The sequence below is a fragment of the Nycticebus coucang genome, chromosome X (assembly GCF_027406575.1).
Source record: "Nycticebus coucang isolate mNycCou1 chromosome X, mNycCou1.pri, whole genome shotgun sequence".
In the NCBI taxonomy this organism is placed as follows: domain Eukaryota; kingdom Metazoa; phylum Chordata; class Mammalia; order Primates; family Lorisidae; genus Nycticebus; species Nycticebus coucang.
The window spans coordinates 134,907,068-134,931,502 of NC_069804.1; the positions used below are offsets into that span (position 1 = coordinate 134,907,068).

The 24,435-nt window shown below is 37.1% G+C and overlaps 1 protein-coding gene across 2 annotated transcripts in view; it reads right to left on the bottom strand.

Moving 5' to 3' along the window:
* Positions 1-682: 682 nt before the first annotated feature.
* RNF128 (ring finger protein 128) overlaps positions 683-24,435 on the bottom strand; it is a 105,799-nt gene continuing 82,046 nt past the window's right edge. For both annotated transcript variants that reach the window (XM_053579690.1, XM_053579689.1), the window contains exons 3-7: positions 16,316-16,387; positions 12,039-12,121; positions 10,645-10,741; positions 9,677-9,845; positions 683-2,095 (exon numbers count right to left, since the gene is read on the bottom strand). In XM_053579690.1, coding sequence (XP_053435665.1) covers positions 1,962-2,095; positions 9,677-9,845; positions 10,645-10,741; positions 12,039-12,121; positions 16,316-16,387 — 555 coding nt within the window. In that variant the 3' untranslated portion in view covers positions 683-1,961. The remainder of the gene's footprint in view (positions 2,096-9,676; positions 9,846-10,644; positions 10,742-12,038; positions 12,122-16,315; positions 16,388-24,435) is intronic.

Below are 24,435 nucleotides of genomic sequence, written 5' to 3' on the forward strand. Positions count from 1 at the left end.
CATAAGGGAATGTTTTGGGGTAGAATGTTCTAAAACTGGACTGTGGTAATAGTTGTACAACTGTCTACATTTGCTAAACATCATCCAACTGTACATTTACAATGAGTAAATTATGTAAATTATACTTCAACACAGCTGTTTAAATTTTTTTAAGTTAAAAAATTTAAAATGCGGGCGGTGCCTGTGGCTCAAGGAGTAGGGCGCCGGTCCCATATGCCAGAGGTGGCGGGTTCAAACCCAGCCCCGGCCAAAAACCAAAAAAAAAAAAAAAATTAAAATGCCCCTCCAACTTAAAATAAAGTTAACTCTGTAAGCATATAAGCTAAGGATATAGGCATGACACATACACTACTGGCCTATTACCACATAAGACATGCATACCTGGCTTGATAATCATGGACCCGAGGTGTTCCAAGCATCTATGTATTAACATGTTTGACAAAAGAAAGATGCATTATTTACTTTGCTGACATTTAAAAATAATTCCTCATAAATTTAGTGATATTAAAATGGAAGCTAGTGTCTGTAATGAAATATATATATATTATACTAAATTTTAGTTTCTCTTGATCAAAATATACTACGTATCACTGACCATTGGCATTCAGCCATTTTTTCCTTCCTAAATCCAGGCATATTTTATGTGAAAAGTTAGTATATGATAGCTAAACTATATACCATCTTTTTATTTGAATATTTTATTTACATTTTATATTTAAAGAGAATCAATACAAATCAGAACATATTTACAGCATTTCAAATCAGTGTACAAGAATGCAATGGTTTTATCCATTCTATATTCAGCAAACAAAAATATGTGTCTGTTCTATTTTTGCCTAAATTCTGCTGGAATTTGCACTGAAAACAAAACTTTGAAACAAAAGATAAGCCACGCAGAATACAAATAAAGTGCATTTTAAATAGATCTATTGAACTTTGGTGGATGAAGCTTCAAACTTTAGATTAAGGCACCTGGAATTCCCCCCCCCTTCTTTTTCAAACTCCAGAAAATGCATTCACAAAATTTATAGCTAAACTGACAGAATTTCAGTTTATCTAATATAATTTTAGCCCATATAGGTCAAATGTAAACTCAACTTTTAAAGTCAACATTTCTTGGAAAACATTTCCTACAGACTAATTTTACAGGACATTTTCTATAGACTAATTCATGCACCAAGATCAGTTACTAATTGTGTGACTTACACCGTCATTACCGTTTTCAAATGGCTTGGTAATTTATGTATTGTGTTTTTGAAAATTTCACAAATTTGAGAAATAGTTACACAGTATTTTTGTCTATAATCATGTGTCAAATTGGTGTCACTAATATACTAATCAATTCAGTCCATATTCTCTGATAAACTATACTCAACACTCAAATGAAGTACATTTAGCCTAATTGTAAAAACAAGAAAAAGTTAAAATGAATATTTTGCTTTAATCTTGTTCTATGAACTTAATGTAGCTTAAATAGACATTTCATGAAGTACTAGCCTAAGTTTGCATTGCTTTATACATTACAATTCCAGATCAATATAAGCACCTGGAGAAAACCCCTGACACATATAGCCCAAGCTAAAGTATTATTATTTTTAATTAAGATACTATCATAAAATAGATTATAGCTACTCCACGTTTTAAAAGCAGTATGTTTTTATAAGAAAACTGTTATAAATGAAAAATGTGACTCCTTGAAGAGTGTTTTGAATGTTTAAAAATGTTGCTATCACTATTGAGAGGAATCTTGCCTATGAAAAAGATTATATAGTAAGTTTGTGGAAAAAAGTTAGTAGGTTAAATATTGTAAGCCGTTTAACTATAGCATAATATTAATCATCTCAGCACTTTCAGTATCATTCTGATTTTATTGAATTTATTCAGTTCATTAAAAGTAAACTAAGCCCTGATTGGCAGTTCTGTTATTAACTACCAGTTCAAGTTTTCTATTGATACAGACTTTATGATTTAATTTCTCGAATAGCAGTCTCTTGATCAGGAGTTTCATCTTCTTCAAAGGTTGGGTTGTCAACATGAGGAATGACATCCACTGCCACGGAATTTGCTTCATGGTTTACCAGCTGCAGATTCTCATCTTTGAAAAGAAATGGCAATTTTTAGGATAATTTCACCCCTGTCGTCTTTTAAGATAAAATTCAACATTTATTTCTAAAAGGACTTTCTTATTGAATTTCATCATACTGATTATTATCCTACTTCCCTAAGCCTTTAGAGACTAAATGATTTATGCTATGTCTTACATAAAGCCCCTGTGGCATTATCATGTTGGTTTATAATTACTCTTTTTTGATTAATGTATGTGTACTTATTTCTACCTGGATTATAGCCTCCATAAGAGCAAAAGTTACATTGTTGTCTCCACATTTCACTCACCTAGGCACTTTAAAAAACAACCAATGCTCTTCATATACAAACACATATACATAGATTTTTGAAAATCAACAGGAAGTTGGGTGGGTACGCCAAATAGAATATAAACAGTAATAAATGAATCTAATTGTATCACAAATGAAATATATAATCATTCTGAAGAGAGTGGGGAAGAAAAGTACTAAGCTGAAATAACTTTGGAAAACAGGATTTTGATTCTAACCTATAAGACTAAAAAGCAAAAGGAACTATACACTAGTTAGTGACATTGCTTTACCCGGGGGTACAAGTTAGCAATGCAGTAACTATTTTATGTGTATTCTATGATTGAACAAATAAGTAAATATATTGTGGGTAAGAAGAGGCTTTCTCCTTCTGTATTCAGGCAAAGAAATTATAAATAAGGAAAGGGGGAGGCTAGAACAAACCTTGTGCTGGATTAGAATTGGATGTATTAGTATGAGCTCACCATTTTTCAGATAGATAATAGGGAAATAGATATAGATGTGTATGTATATTTGTATGAGTAAATACATATTTTCCTAATCTTATTCATTGGAAAGGCCAATAGCAATGACACCCTAGTAATAAAAAGCATGCCTAGGGACCAGATCTTGCTTTTGAAAAAACATTTTCTAATAAAAGTCCATCTGAAGAAATGGGCGATTGCAGAGACAAGACAAGGGAGAGTACAAGATTAACCTAGATTTTAGCCTAGCAGTCACCAAACTATAGCCTACAAACCATATCTAAAAGTGATTTTCATGGTTTTAAAAGAATAACCTTTATTAAAAAACAAACCAACCAAAAAGAAAAGTAGGAAACAGAGGCTTATAGCCTTCAAAGCCTAAAGTATTTACTGTCTGGCCCTTTACAGAAAAAGTTGGCCAATCTCAGACCTAAAACATCTTGTACTGAGAAAGCAAGGAAGTTCAAAGAGCACAGAAACCAACTTGCATGAGTTCCCAATGAACAAATCTAGGATGATATGAACAATGGATAAATCATGAGAATATATTATAGAATGAAAAAGGTCTATGATCCCATTCTATTATAAATAATTGAATAAATAAATGGAGGAGAAGGAATAGTTCTTCCCTTACATTTGTGTTTAATGAGTAAATGTGGGAAGAATGATAGAAAATCACCATTTGGCAAATACTTCCTTAATAATTATTGAAAGCAAGAAACATCAATGATTGCTAAAACTAGTAGGTAGAAGTATGATGAGAAACAGGATATCTGCATAGTCACCAAGTGTCTCTCCATAACATATTTAATATTTACAAAGGGAGAAACTTGGCAGACACCACTTAACCAAGTGAGCAAAGTTTGAATCATTAGTAATAGGACACAGACATATGCGTCGTAATAAGACATGAGGAAAATGGTAGTCTGTAAGAAGACTACTTTAATGACAATTAAAATGTAGTATGAGATCCTGGACGGAAAAAGGACATTAGTGGGTCATTTGAATAAGACCTTGAGTAAGCTCTATAGTTTAGCTAATAACATTTTTATTGGTTAACTTCCTGGTTTTGATAATTATATATGTTTATATAAGATGTTAACATTTGGAAAAGCTGGGTAAAGGGTTTACAGGCATACTTTGTATTATATTTGAAACATTTTGTCAGTTGGAAATTATTTCAAAATTAAAATAAAAAATAACACCTGCACCTGGGTCCTATGCCTCATGGATTCTGATTTTAACTGCTCTGAGGTCAAGCCCAGGCATCAGTAATGTTTAAAATCTTTCCAAGTGACAACTATAGTCCTTATTCAATGATTCCCAATGTGTGATCTCTGGAGCAGCAGCAGCATAAGCAGCATCACATGGGACCTTGTTAGAAATAAAATTCTCCAGCCCCACATCAGCCCCACTGAATCAGAAGCTCTGGGGGTGACCTCTTTATTTTAACTAGCCCTTCAGGTGACACGATGAGTATTTAAATTTGAAAACCAGTGTTCTAATAGAACTAAGCCCAATTATGTGACACATAGACATGAACTCGAAATGTTTTGCAAATCTACAATCATCATAAAAATCAATGGCTAACATGCAAGATCTCCAAACTAGTAACATATAATCACAGATATAATTAAATCTGTTCTAAGTGGTCATTCATTCAACGTGAATTTGGTATCCATTATGTGATAGGCTGTGCTAGGTGCTTGGTAGACAAAAGTGAATCTAAGATGCTATCCCTACCCAAAGAAACAAAAAAAAAATTTTTTTATCTTTTTTTTTTTTTTTTTAAGTGAATAATCATCCAAGATCTTTTCTTCATGAATTGAAGCTTTAGTGTGTTGTGGGGTTTGTTTTGTTTTTTTTTTTTTTGCAGTTTTTGACCAGGGCTGGATTTGAACCCACCACCTCCAGCATATGGGGTCGGCACCCTACTCCATTAAGCCACAGGCACTGCCCCAAAAACAAACAAACAAAAAAATAAATAAATAAATTTAATACTAGGCCGGGCACAGTGGCTCATGCCTATAATCCTAGCACTCTGGGAAGCTTATTTGGGTGGATCATTTGAGCTCATGAGTTTGAGACCAGCCTGAGCAATAGTGAAACCCGGTCTCCAAAAATAGCCAGAGGTTGTGGCAGGCTCCTATAGTTCCAGCTACTCAGGAGGCTGAGGCAAAAGAATCACTTAAGCCCAAGTTTTGAGGTTGCTGTGAGCTATGATGTATGGCATTCCACTGAGGGTGACCAAGTGAGACTCTGTCTCAAAAATAAAGTCTTAGGGGTGGCGCCTGTGGCTCAGCGGGTAGGGCGCTAGCCCCATATACCAGGGTGGCGGGTTCAAACCCAGCCCTGGCCAAACTGCAACAAAAAAAATAGCCGGACGTTGTGGCAGGTGCCTGTAGTCCCAGCTACTCGGGAGACTGAGGCTACAGAATCACCTAAGCCCTGGAATTGGAGGTTGCTGTGAGCTGAGACGTCATGGCACCCTACCGAGGGTGATATAGTGAGACTCTATCTCTACAAAAAAAAATAAAGTCTTAGGTGACACCAGAGGCTCAATTGGCAGGGCGCTGGCTACATACACTGCCAGCTAAAACAAAGACAACTGCAACAAAAAAGAAACACCTGGGCCTTGTGGCAGGCACCTGTGGTTCCAGCTACTCAGGAGGCTGAGGCCGGAGAATTACTTGAGCCCAAGAGTTTGAGGTTGCTGTGAGCTGTGATGCTACAGCACTCTACCGAGGGTGACACAGTGAGACTGTCTCAAAAAAAAAAAAAAAAGTCTTAATACAATTTTATTGCAGTAAGTGCAATGATAGAAGTTCTATGAAAGCAGACATTAGGCCACACATATAAGTCAAGACAGACTTCTCAAAGAGGAGTGAGTCTTTTTCTTTTTTTAGATAGGGTCTTACTCTGTGGCCCCAGCTAGTGTGCAGTAGAGTCATTATAGCTCACAGCAACTTCAAACTCTTGGGCTCAGGTGATCCTTCTGCCTCAGCCTCCCAAGTAGCTGGGACTACAGGGGCATACCACCACACCCAATTAATTTTTTCTATTTTTTGTAGAGATGGGGATCTTACTCTTGCTTAGGCCAGTCTTGAACACCTGGCCTCAAGTGATCCTCCTGCCTCAGCTGCCCAATGTTCTAGGATTACAGGGATGAGCCTTAAAGGAAGAAAGGAGTTATACTGAGGTCTTCTAATTTCTTTTTTCTTTGGGACAGAGCCTCAAGCTGTTGCCTTGGGTAGAGTGCTGTGGCATCACAGCTCACAGCAACCTCCAACTCCTGGGCTCAAGCGAATCTCCTGCCTCCGCCTCCGAAGTAGCTGGGACTACAGACACCCACCACAATGCCTGGCTATTTTTTGGTTGCAGCCATCTTGTTGTTTGGCGGGCCCGGGCTGGATTCTAACCCGCCAGCTCAGGTGCATGTGGCTGGTGCCTTAGCAGCTTGAGCCACAGGCGCCAAGCCCCCGCCCCCCTTTTTTTTTTTTTTTGTAGAGACAGAGTCTTACTTTATCGCCCTCAGTAGAGTGCTGTGGCGTCACACAGCTCACAGCAACATCCAATTCCTGAGCTTAGGCAATTCTGTAGCCTTAGCCTCCTGAGCAGCTGGGACTACAGGTGCCCACCACAATGTCTGGCTATTTTTTTTTGTTGTTGTAGTTCGTCCGGGGCTGGGTTTGAATCCGCCACCCTCAGTATATAGGGCCGGCGCCCTACCCACTAAGCCACAGGCACTGCCCAAGCTCTTCTAATTTCTTGGGAGAGGAAGAATGGAAAGAGTGGGCAGAAAGATGATAATCATGGCTGGGCGCCCTTAGCTCAGTGGTTAGATCACCTGTGCAGCAGGGGTGGTGGGTTCAAACTTGGCCCAGGCCTGGATTAACCAAAAAAAAAAAAAGATAATTGCTCAAACTATGACTGTGGTATTAAGTTTGGAAATTAGGGGATAGAGTTGAGAAAACAGATGTTGAATCAATAGGTAGGGGAAGAAGGAAGAGTCTAGGATCTCCGTAAGTGTCTGGGTTGGGGCACCTGGGTGGGTGTTACTATCATTCATCCAGATAAAGAATATAGGAGGAGGAATATGGACATCATTTCCTTTGCTTTTCAAATTCCCTACAAAATCTACTGTGCTTCCCCGTTCTGCCCACCATCCAGCCCATAAGAAGAGCAGAACACAAAAAGGGCACGTTGGAATGTTGTTTTTTATACACGAGAAAACTAGCAATAAATTAAATTATCCTATACTTTTACCTTCACTGAATTCTACTGACACACCATTATGCAAGACAAGATTATCTGGGGCAAATAGACAATGATTATCTATTACAGGTAGAAAAATCCACAGAGATGATTAAGATTCTTATGACTATACTCAAGGAAATGTCTGAAGATTAGATTACAAGAAATACAAGGTTTGCTTTTGCATAGCAGTATTCCTCGTGACATCTTCAGAAATGGTATCTATGGTAACCGATAAGCCTTTAGAGGACAAATGTTTACGTCATAGAAACTGAAACTTTCGCAAGCTATCTTGACAATTCGTTTTTCTTCTACTTTTATGCTAGAATTAATTATTTTATTTTACTTCTTATTTATTTTTTTTTTTTTGAGACAGTCTCACTTTGTCACCCTTGGTAGAGTGCCATGGAGCCATAGCTCATAGCAACCTGAAACTCTTGGGCTCAAGCGATCCTCTTACCTCAGCCTTCCAAGTAGCTGGGACTATCAGCGCCAACCACAACACCTGGCTATTTTTAGAGATGCAGTCTAGCTCTTCCTCAGGCTGGTGTCGAACCTGTGAACTCAGGGCAATCCACCTGCCTCGGCCTCTCAGAGTGCTAGGATTATAGGCATGAGCCACCATGCCCAGCCCTACATTTTTGAGACAGTCTCACTCTTGTCCTGGGTAGAGTGCCATGGTGTTATCATGGCTCACAGCAACCTCAAACTCTTGATCCTCTTGCCTCAGCCTCTCAAGTAGCTGGGAAAAGAGGTACCTGCCACAATGCCCAGCTAGATTTTTCTATTTTTAATAGAGACAGGGTCTTGTTCTTGTTCAGGCTGGTCTTGAATTCCTAGGCTTAAGCAATCCACCCGCCGAGGCTGCCCATATTGCTAGGATTATAGGCGTGAGCCACCACACCTGGCCTAGAATTAGATTATTTTAAAATGAGAATTGAAAAAAAATTTTAAAACCAACAAAACAAAAAAAGCATGAAAAGGTTGAGATTTATAAAAGAGAAGTGAATCTCCCTACCTCCTCCCCTCTGATTTTGTATTGTTTCGCTATAAGACCAACCATTCTTACACTCTGAGAGGTTTGGGACTGAAAAAAATGAAAGGTTATTCTGAGACATGAATGAAAGAAAGCAGAGTCCAGATTCTGTGTGGGCAACGCGGCCTTTGATCAGTGGGGTGTGAGGGGGTTAATTGGAAAAAGAAGTCAGCAGGTGGGCTAAGGCAGGGTGGAAATATAAGAGTTGGCCGGGTGGGGATTGGTAGACTCATTCCTTCCTGGGTGGACTCACTCCTTCTTGGACAGAATGGTTCTATTTGGGTGGGTCCTACATCCGACCCTAATACAATGTGTACTTTATAAGAATAAATTGGAGTTGGATTTTGTTTTTCTAATGTAGAAGTGCAAGGCTTTAGATCCCTTTCAGCCTAATTCTCTTGTTTTTCTAATGTAGAAGTGCAAGGCTTTAGATCCCTTTCAGCCTAATTCCCTCCTGTATATTTTAACACTCTACAGGGGGACTTGGTTTCCCCCCTACATTTTTTCACAAGCTTGGCAAGCCTTAATCCGTTGTAGGAATCATGGCAAAACTCACCAAATTTTGAAAACAGTATTTTCAATTTTAGTTTCCAGTGATTTGTTCATTTCATTCATGGCAAATAGTCAACAGGTGGCAGCACATACCATTCCTAAACAGTTTCCTAATTGTAAAAGATGGGTTCCTGAGAAGTTATGTGTGAATCAAGTTTTTGTAAATTGAATTCTATTTTATCATCTCAGTACTCCTTTATCTTAATTTATGATTTAGCTACAATAAACAATAACTTCTGAAGTTAAAGTTTCTCTTTAGCCTCCATATGTGGGTAATAAGCCAACATTTAAGTGCATCAGAGAAAAGCTTTCTTGTTTTTTTTTTAAATGATTTTTTTTTTAATTCTTTTTTTCTTGGTTTTTGGCCAGGGCTGGGTTTGAACCCGCTACCTCTGGCATATGGGACCGGCACCCTACTCCTTGAGCCACAGGCGCTGCCGAGAAAAGCTTTCTAATAGATCTTTCTTTTGAGAATAATCTCCACTTCTGATGCATTTCATCTATTTCAGGTACATTTGAATATGTGCATATTAACCAGGGTGCATCCTGCACTGCATCATTTTAAGTAGAAGAAACCTGGATTGCAATAATGGCTGAATGGAACAAATAATAAAAAACAAGAGTACTCTTTGGCTTGGTGCCTATAGCTCAGCAAGCTAGGGCGCCAGCCACATACACAAGGGCTGGTGGGTTTGAATCCAGCCCAGGCCTGCCAACCAATAATGACAACTACAACCAAAAAAATAGCCAGGCATTGTGGTGGGCGCCTGTAGTCCAGGTACTTGGAGGAATGAGGCAAGAGAATCCCTTAAGCCCAAGAGTTGGAGATTACTGTGAGCTGTGATGCCACAGCATTCTAACCAGGGCAACAGCTTGAGACTCTGTCTCCAAAAAAAAAAGGGAGTACTCTGGTGGGCATGTGACCACAATAGATTATTGGTAGGACACTCACAAACCCTCAGTATGATGCTTACTTGCTGACTGCACGTGTTCTTCCAGAGGCGGTTCATCTGCTCCCTGCACAGAGGCATAGCCAGATGACGCGGTCTCACTGCGATTATCTTCTTCATGAGAGGAGGCACTATTAGATGTTTCATTCGCAACAGGGACTTGTAAAGACATTGACCCATCTTCAACATCCACCTTTGGAAAGCATTTAAATGAAAGGATCTCAGATTCCATGCTTTTCCTTCACATAGTACTATGAAGATCTTCATAGGTGACTCACTGGAGCAATGTTTTTTAACCTTTTAAACCTATAATCCCTTCTGATGATCATAAAATTCTGTTGCTGGCCTAGTCCAAACAGTTAGAGAGTAACTGAGTCCACCAATGGGTGGGAGATGCTATGGGCAGAGTGCTCTCACATCTGACATGTTCATTTGGGTGATCCCAGAACTTCATACATGATGCCTGGTACAAGGCAGGCACTAAAAAAATGTCATGCTGTCCCCTAGGGGTAGTAAGAATAACTGTCATCTACATATCTCAAGTCAAGAAGACTTTTGTTGAGATTGACTTTTTTGCTGTATCTTAAAATAGGCCACTTTTAGTTTACTGATTATAAAATTATAATTTAAAATGCATTATGATTTCTCAAATTATACATGCTCATTTAACTGTAAGTTTGGTCACTATGCAATAGTAAGGGATAAAAAAAAGCACAAAGAGGGATGCTAAGTTGGTACTTTACATGGTCATCACTTTAAATTCTGACCAAATAAAAAGTACAGTTGAGGAGATGGAGGGAGGGAAGAAGGAAAACAGAGGTGGTCCAAGATAACTCCTCACTGTCTCTATGATGTAAATATGACATAAATATGGAAATACAGTTTTAAGTACAAACTGTAAGTATGGTACATTCCTAGCTAAAAAATAAGGATGTTATTTTCCTGAAAGCCCAGGCATATATCCTGCATATAAACAGTATAGCAGTGTTTACCTCAATTCCCAAAGCTTTGAGGATGTCACATTTGCACATGGGGCAAGTCCTGTGTTCTAACAGCCAAGGGTCAACACATGTCTTATGGAAAATATGGCTAACAAAGGAAAAAACACATCATTAAATTATCAGTTGTGAAATAGCAACACTATTTTGCCCAGTATACTGCATATCAACAGAATACTCTGGTAACTTTAGTCTCTGAATAGATGCCTTTCTACATACACTATTAATACGATGAAGAAGCCACAGAAGCAAAACTTGGAAATTTCATCACACAGTACTTTTCTGAGTCACTTTCAAATGCTTTTGAAATGGGATTTGTTATCAGAATTCTTGTGCAACATGATCCACTTTTTTGTGTTCTTAGTACAGTAGATATAAAAGGGCAGATAATACAGCACTTATTATACTGACTTCAAAAAGAACTATTTTCAGTACTCACTTAAAAATGGCTAAGATGCTACCTGACCTAAGATTCTGTCAGTATTTCAAATCTTTTTTTTTTTTTTTGCAGTTTTGGCCGGGGCTGGGTTTGAACCCGCCACCTCTAGCATATGGGGCCAGCGCCCTACTCCTTTGAGCCACAGGCACCGCCCAGTGTTTCAAATCTTAAACTATTATTCTGTCATTCTCTAACTATTGAATGGTACAGTCATGCTCAACAGTATAGTACAACATAGTATTGTGTATAACAAGGTACTGATCCAGGGATGTCCAACCTGTGGCCCAGGGCTACATGCAGGTTACATGAGGACTGTGTTGTTTCTCTGTGGTAGCAGATATTGTGAAAAGTATCACCAACCTTTTTTCATGCTCATAAGCTTTTGTTAGTGTTTGTGTTATTTATGTGTGGCCCAAGACAATTTTTACTCTTCCAATATGCAGCAGAAAAAAGGTTGAACACCTTGCTAGGCAATGTGATACATTCCAAGAATACCATTACTACAGTTACTAGTTAAGAGTGCTAAAAGCAACCTTCAGGAGTTTTAAAAACTAAAGAGTGAAGACTTCCAAATAGGTGCTCATAAAGTTAATTTTACTTTTTCTCAATGGGACTGTTAGAATGAGTTTAAGATTAAATTATCCAGTACTACTTTATATATGTAGGTATACCCCCCCATTGTATATATAAATTGTGCTGGCTAGGTTCTCAGTTTCTATGAAATTAGTTTAGAACAAGTTGTACCATGTTACAATTAGACGGATACCAATTTCAGTGGTATCAATACATTAAAGTAAAATAATAAAGCATTATTCTGTATTTAAGTGAAAATAAGCTAAAAATAAACTTCTTATGTCAATTTGGAAACATTCAAAATAGTTTTCGTCCACCACTATCTTTTTTGAGGTCAGCTATTCTTATTGATGATACAAAATGAAATTAAACTTACTTGCAGGTTAAGATGCGTACCAGATCATTCGGCTTGTACTGCTCGATACACACAGCACAACTATCTCCATCAGGGCCAATTTCCTAAGAGTCAATAGTTATTGTTACTTTGATAGACAGATAAGAAAAAATACATTAAAGGACAGAGCAAGATCAGAATACATATGTATTTAACCAGCATAAATTCCTACAGGAGGAGGAATATTATATCATTAAATGACTATGTAACTGTAAAGTTTCAATAGACAATTTAAGATTATTTAGACTTAAACAGGGAAAAAGAATAAAGTCAAACAAAAGAATGGAATAAAGAGAAACATGTAATACTGATTTAAACTATTTTTCCTGACTTTAGAATTCATAAAATATCATTTATACAAGTTCTATGTTTTCTATAGTTTTATTCTATAGTTTTCTATGTTTTCTCAGTTTTTTTTTAAAAAGGTATAATTCATACATCTAGTAAAATTCACTCTTTTACTATACGGTTCCACAACTCTTTGTCATTTTTTTTGAGACAGAGTTTTGGTCTGTTACCCGGGTTAGAAATGCCATCCCCTCAGCTTCACTCACAGCAACCTCAAACTCCTGCACTCAAGTAATCTTCCTGCCTCAGCCTCCCAAGTAGCTGGACTACAGGGGCCTACCACCACACCTGGATAATTTTTTTTATTTTTAGTAGAAACAGGGTCTCTCTTTGCTTAAGCTGGTCTCAAACTTGTGACTTCAAGCCATCATCTCACCTCAGCCTCCCAGAGCACTAGGATTATGCTGGGCCCAATTCTACCATTTTTTTTTTTTTTGAGACAGAGCCTCAAGCTGTCTCCCTGGGTAGAGTGTTGTGGCATCACAGCTCACAGCAACCTCCAACTCCTGGGATTAAACGATTTTCTTGCCTCAGCCTCCCAAGAAGCTGGGACTACAGGCGCCTGCCAGAACACCCGGCTATTTTTTGGTTGTAGTTGTCGTTGTTTGGCAGGCCCGGGCTGGATTCGAACCCGCCAGCTCTGGTGTATGTGGCTGGTGCCTTAGCTGCTTGAGCTACAGGCACCGAGCCCAATTCTATAATTTTTGACAAACATATACAGTCATTTATTCCCCCAACACAATCAAGATATAGAACAAATTCCCATACCTTTTTTTAGTTAACTCTTCTTTTTACCCCTGGCCCCTGGCAACTACAGGTCTGGTTTTAGTTCCTATAGTTTTAGCCTTTCCAGAATGTCATATAAATGGAGTCATCCATGATGTAGCTTTTGAATCTGGTTTCTTTTACTTAATACATAACGATGTATTCGAGATTCATCTATGTTGCTGCATATATTAGTAGGGTTCCCCCTTTAATTGCTAAATGATATACCAAGATATGAATGTACCATAATTTATCCATTCACCAGTTGGAGGACGTGTGGGTTCTTTCTAGTTTTTGACAATTATGAATAAAAGTTAACCTTATAAGGAACTGCCAAACTTTTTCTAAGTGGCTGTACCATTTTGCTTTCTTCCCAGCAAATGTGTGAGAGTTTCAGTAGCTCCACAGTTGGCCAGCTCTTGGTATTTTAGCCATCCTGATGAAGGTATAATGGTATCTCATTGTGGTTTTAAAATTTGTATTTCCCTAATGACTAATTATGTCATGCATCTTTTTATGTGCTTATTTGTCATTCGTACATTTTTTTTTTTTTTGGCGAAGTGGCTCATGCCTGTAGTCCTGGCACTCTGGGAGGCTGAGGCAGGTAGATTGCTTGAGCTCATGAGTTCAAAACCAGCCTGAGCTAGAGCAAGACCCTGTCTCTAAAGAACAGTTGAGTGTTGTGGTGAGTGCTGTAGTCCCAGCTACTTGGGAGGCTGAAGCAAGAGAATCGCTTCAGCCCAAGAGTTTGAAGTTGCTGTGAGCTATGATGGTACAGCACTCTACCAAGGGTGACAAAATGCGACTGTCTCAATAACAAAAAAAATAAAACAACAAAATAATGATTTTATATTTATTTTATATTATGTGTGTGTGTTTACTATATATAGAATATATACATATATATTCTTTGGTGAAGTATCTGTTTTGCTTGCCCATTTTTTTATTAGGTTGGTTGTTTTCTTACTGTTGAATTTTGAGGGTTCTTTATATATTCTGGGCACAGACCTTTAGCAGATATCTGATTTGCATACTTTCTCTCGGTTTGTACCTTATCTTTATCTCTCTTAACAATTTTTTTTTTTTTTTTTTGAGACAGAGCCTCAAGCTTTCACCCTGGGTAGAGTGTCATGGCATCACAGCTCACAGCAACCTCCAACTCTTGGGCTTAAACGATTCTCTAGCCTCAGCCTCCCAAGTAGCTGGGACTACAGGTGCTCGCCACAACACCCGGCTATTTTTTTTTGGTTGTAGTTATCATTGTTGTTTGGCAGGCCCAGACTAGATTCGAACCCATCAGCTCCAGTATATTTGGCTGGTGCCCTAGCCACTGAGCTATAGGTGCTGAGCCTTCTGAGAAGTTTTTTTTTTTTTTTTTTTGTAGAGACAGAGTCTCACTGTACCGCCCTCAGGTAGAGTGCCATGATGTCACACGGCTCATAGCAACCTCTAACTCTTGGGCTTACGCAATTCTCTTGCCTCAGCCTCCCAAGCAGCTGGGACTACAGGCGCCTGCCACAACGCCCGGCTATTTTTTTGTTGCAGTTTGTCCGGGGCTGGGTTTGAACCCGCCACCCTCGGCATATGGGGCCGGCACCCTGCTCACTGAGCCACAGGCGCCGCCCCTTAACAGTGTTTTTCAAAGAGCAGAAATTCTTAGTTCTGATAAAGTCAAATTTCTCATGTTTTTCTTTTATGGACTTGTTTGTGGTGTCATATCTAAGGAATATCTGTATAACCCAAGTTATGAAAATATTTTTCTCCAAAGGTTTTTTTTCTAAAAATTTCATAGTTCTAGGTTTTACATTTAGTTCTATGATTAATTAATTTTTACATAGTGTGTGGAGAATGGATTGAGAGAGATTCTTTTTGCTTATGGATATCCATTCATTGCCTATGAATAGCTAACAATTGTCTGCCCTGTTGAAAAGGCTCTACTTACCTCATTTAATTGCTTTTGCACTTTTATTAAACTCAATTGACCACACATGTGTGGGTCTATTTCTGGACTCTCTCTTCGGTTCCACTGCTCTATAAGTCTATCCTTTCCCAATACCACACTATCTTGACTAACTGCAACTTTAAAATAACTCTGCAGATCAGGCAGTGTGAATCATCCAAAGTTAGTTCTCTTTATTGAAATTGTTTTGTTTATTCTAATTCTTTTGCTTTTCCATAAAAACTTAGAATCAGCCTGTAAGTTTCTATAAATGATCCCACTAGGTCATGAATTGAAGCTGCATTGAATCTATAAATTAGTTTGGGGGACTGACATCTGAACGTGAGCCTTCTAATCCATGAACATGGTATATCTTTCCGTTTACTTAGGTCTTCTTTGATTTCTTTCTTTCATTAGTGTTTTGCGGTTTTAAGCATATAGGTCTTGTACATATTGTTTAAGATTTATACGTAAGTATTAAATGGCTTTGGTGCTATTGTAAATGGTATATTTTTTTATTTGGGTAAGTTCTATAGTTGTTTTTTGTTATACATGCTTTACCTATCAATGGTAGTTTTCAACTGTCCTAAATCTGAAAATGGATGTTCAAATAAAGCTGCACTAAAGCATTGTATTAGCTCCTTGTTGCTGTAGAACATTAATAATATACAAGTCTATAGCTTAAAACAGCACAACTTTATTCTCTTAATGTCCAGACATCAAAAGTATAAAATCAAGGTATTGGCAGTACTGTGCTCCTTCCAGAAGCTTCAGGGGAGAATCCCTTTCCTTACTGTTTCCAGCTTCTAGAGGCCATGTGTATTCCTCGGCTTGTGACCTCTTCCTTGAATCACTCCAACCTCTTGCTTCCTTTATCACATCTCTTATAGTACTCTAGTCAAATATCTATCCTCCTCCCTCTTATAAGGACATTGTGATTATATTTAGGGACCAACTGGATAATCTTCCATCTCAAGATCTTTAACTTAATCATTATCAGTAAAGTCCTTTCTGCCATATAAGGTAACATTTGCAGGTTCCAGGGATTAGGACTTAGCTATCATTGGGCCTACCTTTTGCAGCAAGATTAAAAAGTCAATCAGCCTTATAAATGTCAATGAAAAACATACTTGGAAAGAACATTTAGTTTGCACATGGCTTATTAGCATTGCTTTAAACAAAAGGCATTTAAATGTCATAAATGCACCTTGTCTCCTTGTTTTAGGGTGCGTAGCTGAAGTTTTCCAATAGCTTTTTTAGCATCTGCTTTTAACTGCCTCTGTAATAAAAAATAGAAGGTATTAGAAAAACTTTCTTTTTACACTAGAGATTTACTGAACAAAGACATATTAACAGGAATGTAACCAAACATATGAAATTATTCTCCAAATGGAACAAACTATTATAGTTATAAAATTCTTGAAGACGTACTGGAATCATCCAATACAAGATATAAAGACTCTTAAGGAACTAATTGTCATAATTTGAAATTATCACTATTTAATGAAAAAGGAAATAAAGAATTTTGCCCTACCATTCCATAAATGGAGAATTATATCTAAAATTATTTCTAAAAATGATTTTGATTTTATTGGAAATATTATTCTCATACTCAAATAAGTTTAATGCCATAAGACAAAATAGTTTTGCTTTCAGGCTATTTTAAGCAATTATAAAGCCTTCATTACAGTTCTACAAAAGTGACTTTTTCATATAACTGGATATTTTTCCAGCACTTTAGAAATATTTTTAAACTACATTAATAATATAGACTTTTGAAAAGAGTATTACAAATCTTGAGAAGCAATAAGTATCAACTATAATTTTATAAATTTAGAATAACTATCAATATTATTTTGATTAGATAATATTTTCTTTTAATTTTCTCCCTGTGCATCTAGTTTTTAAAAATAAAATCGTGATCCCATCATGATAGGGTTTTGTAACTTCTTGCTTTGATTTCAGTATATTATGAACATTTCTCCATAATAATAATGTTACTTTTACAATATAAATTTTAATGATTTATGAACTCCTTAAATTGAGAATAATAAGCACATTTTGATCTTTTTCTATATATCATGGATTTAATTATTATAGTGTTTCACAATAATCTAATGTTCCCAAGAATTTTTTACTAGAAAAACTATTTTTAAAAAAAGTATGATGGAAAAGGTAGAAAGGGTCAACAAATACCAGGTAAAAGTCAATGTATAAGTGAATTTTAAGAGATAAGATTTAATTAGCCATAATAAATGTCTCATTTATTGATATCAGATTGGATTTTTCAAATTACTGAAACTTTTCTCTTATTATGCTTTTCTTCCTTCATAAACAGAAACTTTGGAAAACATAATGGCAAAGCTATGTGTCCCTACTTCAAGTGTATTCAGATGCTATGAATTTGCAACGCAATCTTCCTGTTTTCAAGCTCAGAGGACCTGGACCTCGACATGTATCTTTCCCAATTTCTTTTTTGAATCATGTCTTGTTTGGTGGAAAGTGCCCAGGATTTGATTAAAATGGATCTAGGTTCAAAATATGACTTTGTCATTTACTAAATGAATAACCCTGGATAAGTCATTTACTTCTTTGAGCTTGTTTATTCATCTGTAAAATGAAGGACAGTACCAACCTACATACAGTGTTTGTTATTAGGGAGAAAAACAGTTTATAACCACTGTTGCCTTATAAGAAGGATAAATTCTGAGAGTGGTCACCTTTATTTTTTTCCCACTGAGCATATATCTAAATGAGTCTAGATATGCATGAGAAAGCCCCAGGTTCACTTATGAAATAAGGACTAAAATATTATGGATAACTGAGTCAGAAGAGAAGTTAGGATGCAGGAGGAATCCAAGAGGTAAGGGGAAGATTACGAGAAAATGAATCAATGAGAGACTATTGCTCTATGTGGGATAAACTGGCCAGGGGGACGAATCTTAGGTGATTATGAGATATTTGGCTTTAATTTTAAGTTATTTATGATGCTGCAAATAAATTCTTCCTTCCTCTTCACTAAAATTTACTACATATATGAATACTTCAAGTGAATATAATATATATCTAAATTGAAGAAGGGGCAAAGTAATCCCTCTATATGTACTTCCATCCCAGCATAGTCCCCAGATGACATTTAGGTCACATTAAAACTAGAGATAATGTAAGTAAAGTATTTAGCATAATGTCTGGCACATAGTAGATATTCAATAAAATGTTTATTAAATGAAAATGTAAACTGCCATTCATCAATAAGTACAAAAGGTACTTGTAACATGTCTATATATATATATTTATAGCAAATATATTTTGGAAGGGAATAATCCATAAGTATAAGTATGTGAGGAATCTCCTCAATGCCCAAACCTGTCTCTCCTATATGTCATTTTGTGAAAGGTATTTGGCTTAGCGCCAAGAAGATAACTACCAAAACTTTTTTCTGCTGTCATAGGAATAGCAGACGCCCCTCAGATTGTTCCCTGACCGGCAAAGAAGCTTAAAAGAAACAGTTTGGGCAGTGCCTGTGGCTCAAAGAGTTGGGTGCTGGCCCCATATACCAGGGGTGGCAGGCTCAAGCCCAGCTCCAGACAAAAACTGTAAAAAAAAAAAAAAAAAGAGAAAGAAAGAAAGAAACAGTTAATACAAAATCTTAGGTCCTAGGAAGGCAAGAGGTGTTAATTGAAGCCCTTTCCCTCTTATTTTGGAAGGTAACTGTAAGCTAGACAGGAAATTCTATGATGGACCTTTATTTTGAGCACAAATATTTTCCTTTCTATTTTGTTATCTGCATTTTAAGGAAGCGACAAAGTGACAGTGTACACTTAAGATCTTTAGATCACCTCGCCTGATATCTTACGTGACAGATAAAAAAAATGATGCCCAAAGAATACCTTGCTCAAAATATCAGGACTGGTTAGTGTCAGCCCCATGGAAGACCATAGTTTTACCAAGGCAGCCATCTGTTTTGACTGTGGCTTGGAAGAGGAAGCTAGTACTACTACCTCTTTATATTCACACACTTGCCATATAGTTTAAAATCATTTTAGACATCCATTATGCCATTTAATCCTCACAACCCCTGAAGGAGGTAACATCCTCATTTTAAAGATGAGCAAGTAGAGGCTTCCAAAGTAAAATAACTTATCCAAAAGGGCATGTAGCCTCTAAGAATTAAACCTGGTACTAGAACTCTGTTCTTTATATTCCAAGAGTCCATTACAATATAAGCACCCATAACTCAGCTATCTTGTGACATTTTTCTAGTTCCTGGATTCTATGGTCTGTCAAGCTGTGGCAATCCTTCCATTGAACAATCAATATGTCTACATTGTCCTGGCCCAGCTGTGGCCCAGACATCCAAACGATATAACTTTCTTCATATATAGACCATGAGCTATTTAAACATCTAGAGGAGAAAAATGCAAATGAGAAAAAAAATCAAGCCAAGAAGAGAAAACAGGGAGGGTGGAGGCAAGTAATATAGTTGATGAAAAGTCTTTGGCTATCATTTTGCTCTTTGTCTTTAAAGCACTTCTGATTTAGGTTTAGGCAACAAGCTCTATAACATGATTAAGGAAATGCACTCATAAAGAAGTGATACCTCTCTAGGGTATTTACTTGATTATATAGTCTAGTTCTTCATTGCAAAATATTTCATTTGAGATCAAAGAAAAACCTCATATATGATGTCTGAGTCTATGCCTAGGAGAACAGTAGAAATTACTGTTTAATACATTAGGATTAATGTATTAAAAAGGTGTTAGGGAAGAATACAAAAAATATAGGACAAAATGCAAGATGCCAGAAGATACTAAGCAAGGGGCTTGATTATAAAGGATCTCTAAAAAATTTGCAGCATAGCATAAACGAATGTTTTGCAAAGCATCTCTGGAATAAAAATTTGTTTAAAAGGAAATTTGGATATTTTCAATAGCTCCTACTGAGCTTATATAAAGAAAAGAACAGCCATTTTCTTTAAATTTGAATGCAAGACAAGTGATTTTGATAAAAAGCACAAACTATATTTTTAGAGCTTGAAGAAGGTCACTTGCAAAACTGCCATTAATACTCAAAATAGTTCACTGTGCCACTGATAGCAAGAATTCCAGATGCATTCCTTCCTCTAAAAAACTGACATATAAGAGCAGCATTAGTACCAAGTAGTTTATATTAAATACATATATTTAGACAATATTATTTAATCAATTTTGAGTGCCAAAATATACCTCAACATTTAAAGATAATATGCTCCAATGCAAACTATAATTTATATTTTATTCCTTAAAAATTTCAATATCGGGGGAGGTTTTGGTAGAGGGAGGGTAATGGGTGGGGCCACATCTATGGTGCATCTTAGAATGGGTACAGGCGATTGCACTAATGTACATAGCTATGATTTAACAATAAAAGAAAAAGAAATTTCAATATCTACATTGTTATATAAATTACATTGGATATTTTTCCAGTGCCTTGCCACCCATATCAGAATTCACTCTTACCCTATAAATTCTAATAGCACATTTTTCCCACCTCTTATCCTATTCTGTAATTGTATCAATCATGTGTCTTTCTCTTCTACTAGATTGTAAATAGTTGGAGGACTGGGCCTTAGTCATTTTCAAATGTTCCAGAGTGGCTAGTAGGTGCTCAAAAAATATTTTCTGAATTTAGAAAATATATTTTATGATTGTCTTATCCAAGGTACTTCTTTGTTTTACTTATTGTTATAAAAGCCTCCACTCCACTAAATTTGGGACAAGATAGGCTTAGATAATATTTTATTGGGCCCCTACCATGTATCAGGTTCAACCTGATGTATCTTCTTGTTTAATCATTAACAAACTTGTGAAAGAAGTATTTTAATACCCAAGTTTTTTTTATAGACAAGAAAAGTAAGGTTCAGAAGCTTGACTAAAGTCCAGGCAGCTGGTTAGCTGCAGAGCTACGGTTCAATTCAAGCCCAGGTTCTATCTGGCTTGAAAGCCTATGATCTCTCTATGATAATACACTGTCTCCATTGTATAACAGAAAAGAAGCCTTTAAAAGCCTTCGTGTTCCTTGTAAAGAAGCTAAATGAAAGAAATAAGACAAAAAATTCTCAGAGTCAGCTATTTTCGATTTTAAAATTCTTCCTAAATTGCTTTGCTGTGATTTGGGGAATTTTTTAAAACAAGTGTGTTATACCATCCACCTCTTCAACTAACACACCAACGACAAATGTGTAAGTGTTGATAGTGGTACAGTATGCATGTACCTGATGAATCTTCTAGCTAGTTTCATGCACTAATGGAGTAGAGAAAACCTAATGCAGCCAGAAATATATCAGATAATTTTTAGCAATACTTTTAGCTCAAGGACAGATTTTAAGATATGAATATAACCTAGTCCTTCCTCATCTGAGAGCACACAGGAGTACTCCCTCTCTGGTAAAAAATGCTACAGGGACATGTGTACAGATCTTTGCCCAGGGAGCCGATGTGAGTATCAGGGTCTAAGACTTAGGTAGGGGGACTGGTCACTAGGTAGCAGTCCTGCTAGCAGTTGGCCATAATCCCTAAAACTCAAGACCCCAACAGTGATAACAGGATAGGAATCTTGACTGTTGTTCAAAGCAACTCTGTCAAGCTGGTACAACATGGTTCATTGCTCCAGATGTACATAACAAAATTATCAATCATAACGTAAAGAACACTTTGAGGGCCACATTCCCAGCATTGGCCTTGGCAATCATGCTTCCCCTGGGGATACGCACGGAGCAAATAACCAGATCTGTTGTGTTACTTCTTTCTTCACAATCCATCCCCTTGCTTTTAGTCAAAGCCTTTTTTACAATAAAACCATTAGTATAGTAACTAGCTACTAATACAGTACTTATATATTAATACTTCAGTTATTAATAGTATAGCACTTAGTACAGTTAGTTACTAACTGTATAGCTACTAACTGTACAGTTAGCATGGGGTTATATAAAGTGTAATATATAATATATAGTTGACCCTTGAACAATGCAGGGGTTAATTAAGGGCACCAAGTCCCACATAGTCAAAAACCTACATATAACTTCTGACTCCCCCAAAACTTAACTACTGATAGCCTATTATTGACTGGAAGACTTACCAACAACATAAACAGTCAATTAATACATATTTTGCATGTTACATATATTCTCTACCTTACATTATTGTAAGAGTGCAATAATGTAAGGTAGAGAAAGGAAAATATTATTTACAAAAGCCATAAAGAAGGACGGTGCCTGTGATTCAGTGGGTAGGGCACCGGCCCCATATGCTGAGGGTGGTGGGTTCAAGCCCAGCCCTGGCCAAACTGCAACGAAAAAATAGTTGGGCGTTGTGGCGGGCGCCTGTGGTCCCAGCTACTCAGGAAGCTGAGGCAAGAGAATCGCCTAAGCCCAAGAGTTGAAGGTTGCTGTGAGCTATGTGATGACACAGCACTCTACCAAGGGCAATAAAGTGAGACTCTGTCTCTACAAAAACAAACAACATAAAGAAGAGAAAATATATTTAATATTAATTAAGTGGAAGTGGATATTCATAAATGCCCTCATTCTCATAGTCTTCATGTTAAACAGGCTGAGGAAGAGACAAAGGAGGTGGAAAGACAGAAGATAATCCACATGTAAGTGGACCTGTGCAGTTCAAACCTGTGTTGTTCAAGGATCAAATGTATATACCGTTCGGTTAGTACAGTATTTAAATAAAAGGTGTCATAAGAACATCATATGTATACCTAATACTTTAAGAAGCTAACAAGAGGCAGAAATAGGCTCAAAGGAACAATTTATACAGTCTGTAAGACCATCACAAATATCTTTATACTGTTATACCAATTTAATTATCCATCTACCTCCTTGATCTATGGCCACTTGAACTTTTTTTTGAGACAGAGCCTCAAGCTGACACCCTGGTAGAGTGCCGTGGCATCACAGCTCACAGCAACCTCCAACTCCTGGACTTAAGTGATTCTCTTGCCTCAGCCTCCCAAGTAGCTGGGACTATAGGCACCCGCAACAATGCCCGGCTATTTTTTGGTTGTAGTTGTCATTGTTGTTTGGTAGGCCCAGGCTGGATTCGAACTCGCCAGCTCTGGTGTATGTGGCTGACACCTTAGCCACTTGAGCTACAGGTGCCAAGCCAGCCACTTGAACTTTGATCAACTTGCACAAAACTATTTACTATCATAATGAACCAAATCATTCTAATTCCTTTTCAGACCAATCGCTTTCCACTGTTAATCACATCCTGAGGAGTTTTTAGGTCAATTTCCCAAATATATTTGGTTACCATATACTTTATTTATATATGGTAATCTTACCAACAATATGAATACTATACTATATCACAGTACAGTTAAGATACTGTTTGAGTTGGTTACAAAATAAATCAGGAAATGTATCACAGAAGAATTAAACCTTCCTGGAAGAAATGGCCTTTGCCCAGACATTATGAAGAAATTTCATCACAGTGACAATGATTCTGTCATTTCTAGGTTTCATGTTAGCTGGGAAAAAAAGCTAATCATTTGTCACAACCCATTATTACACAGTTATAGGTTCCCATTAACTGTTGTTCCCTTCTATGGGGATTACATAGGTTATCATTCAGGATTAGTACTACTCTTACTAGCTAGTCTTGTTTTGGTCCAATGTAAGTTGTAATTCCCTGTCCCCCCCCGAAAGATTCCATAAATTTGGGGATCCGCATGTATTTCAAAGATTCTCCCTTTGAGCTGCCACAGCTAAAAATGGAAGGTCATTACTCCATGGCTACTTGGGCCTCCATTTTAAGTAAAATACTTAATAGGTTCTGTTATGTCAGAGTATATTCTCTTTCCCAATGTTGGTTCCTCGTATTTTCTAGTATTATGTGTTGGGTCTGTGTGACCATTGCACCAAGGCTTTATCACCTTTCCAAGTGGATTCCCATCCTTTTCTCCATTTCCATTAGTTAATCCTTTCACTATGAAAGTAATTCTTCATTAAAAGTAAATTCAGCTTTTCCCAATATAACTAGGCTAGCTCCTACTTCACTTGGAGCCCTCATTTGTTTCACTGGCCAGTGTTTAATCCAGCACGTGCACTGTTGACATTGAGTATTAACTGCCAGAATACAGTTAGCATGCATGTACTGCACCCAAAATGTTTGGTGCCCTATGCAAGAGTCACATGTATAGTGTCACCCCAAAATGCAGTTTAGTCTGAGTATGCCATAAAGTTTGCCATAATTTGCCTAACAATAAATTAGGGTTGTTCCCAGTGGGGACACAAATCCTATTTGTAATCCTTTAATCCCAAAGGATAAAAAGAGATAT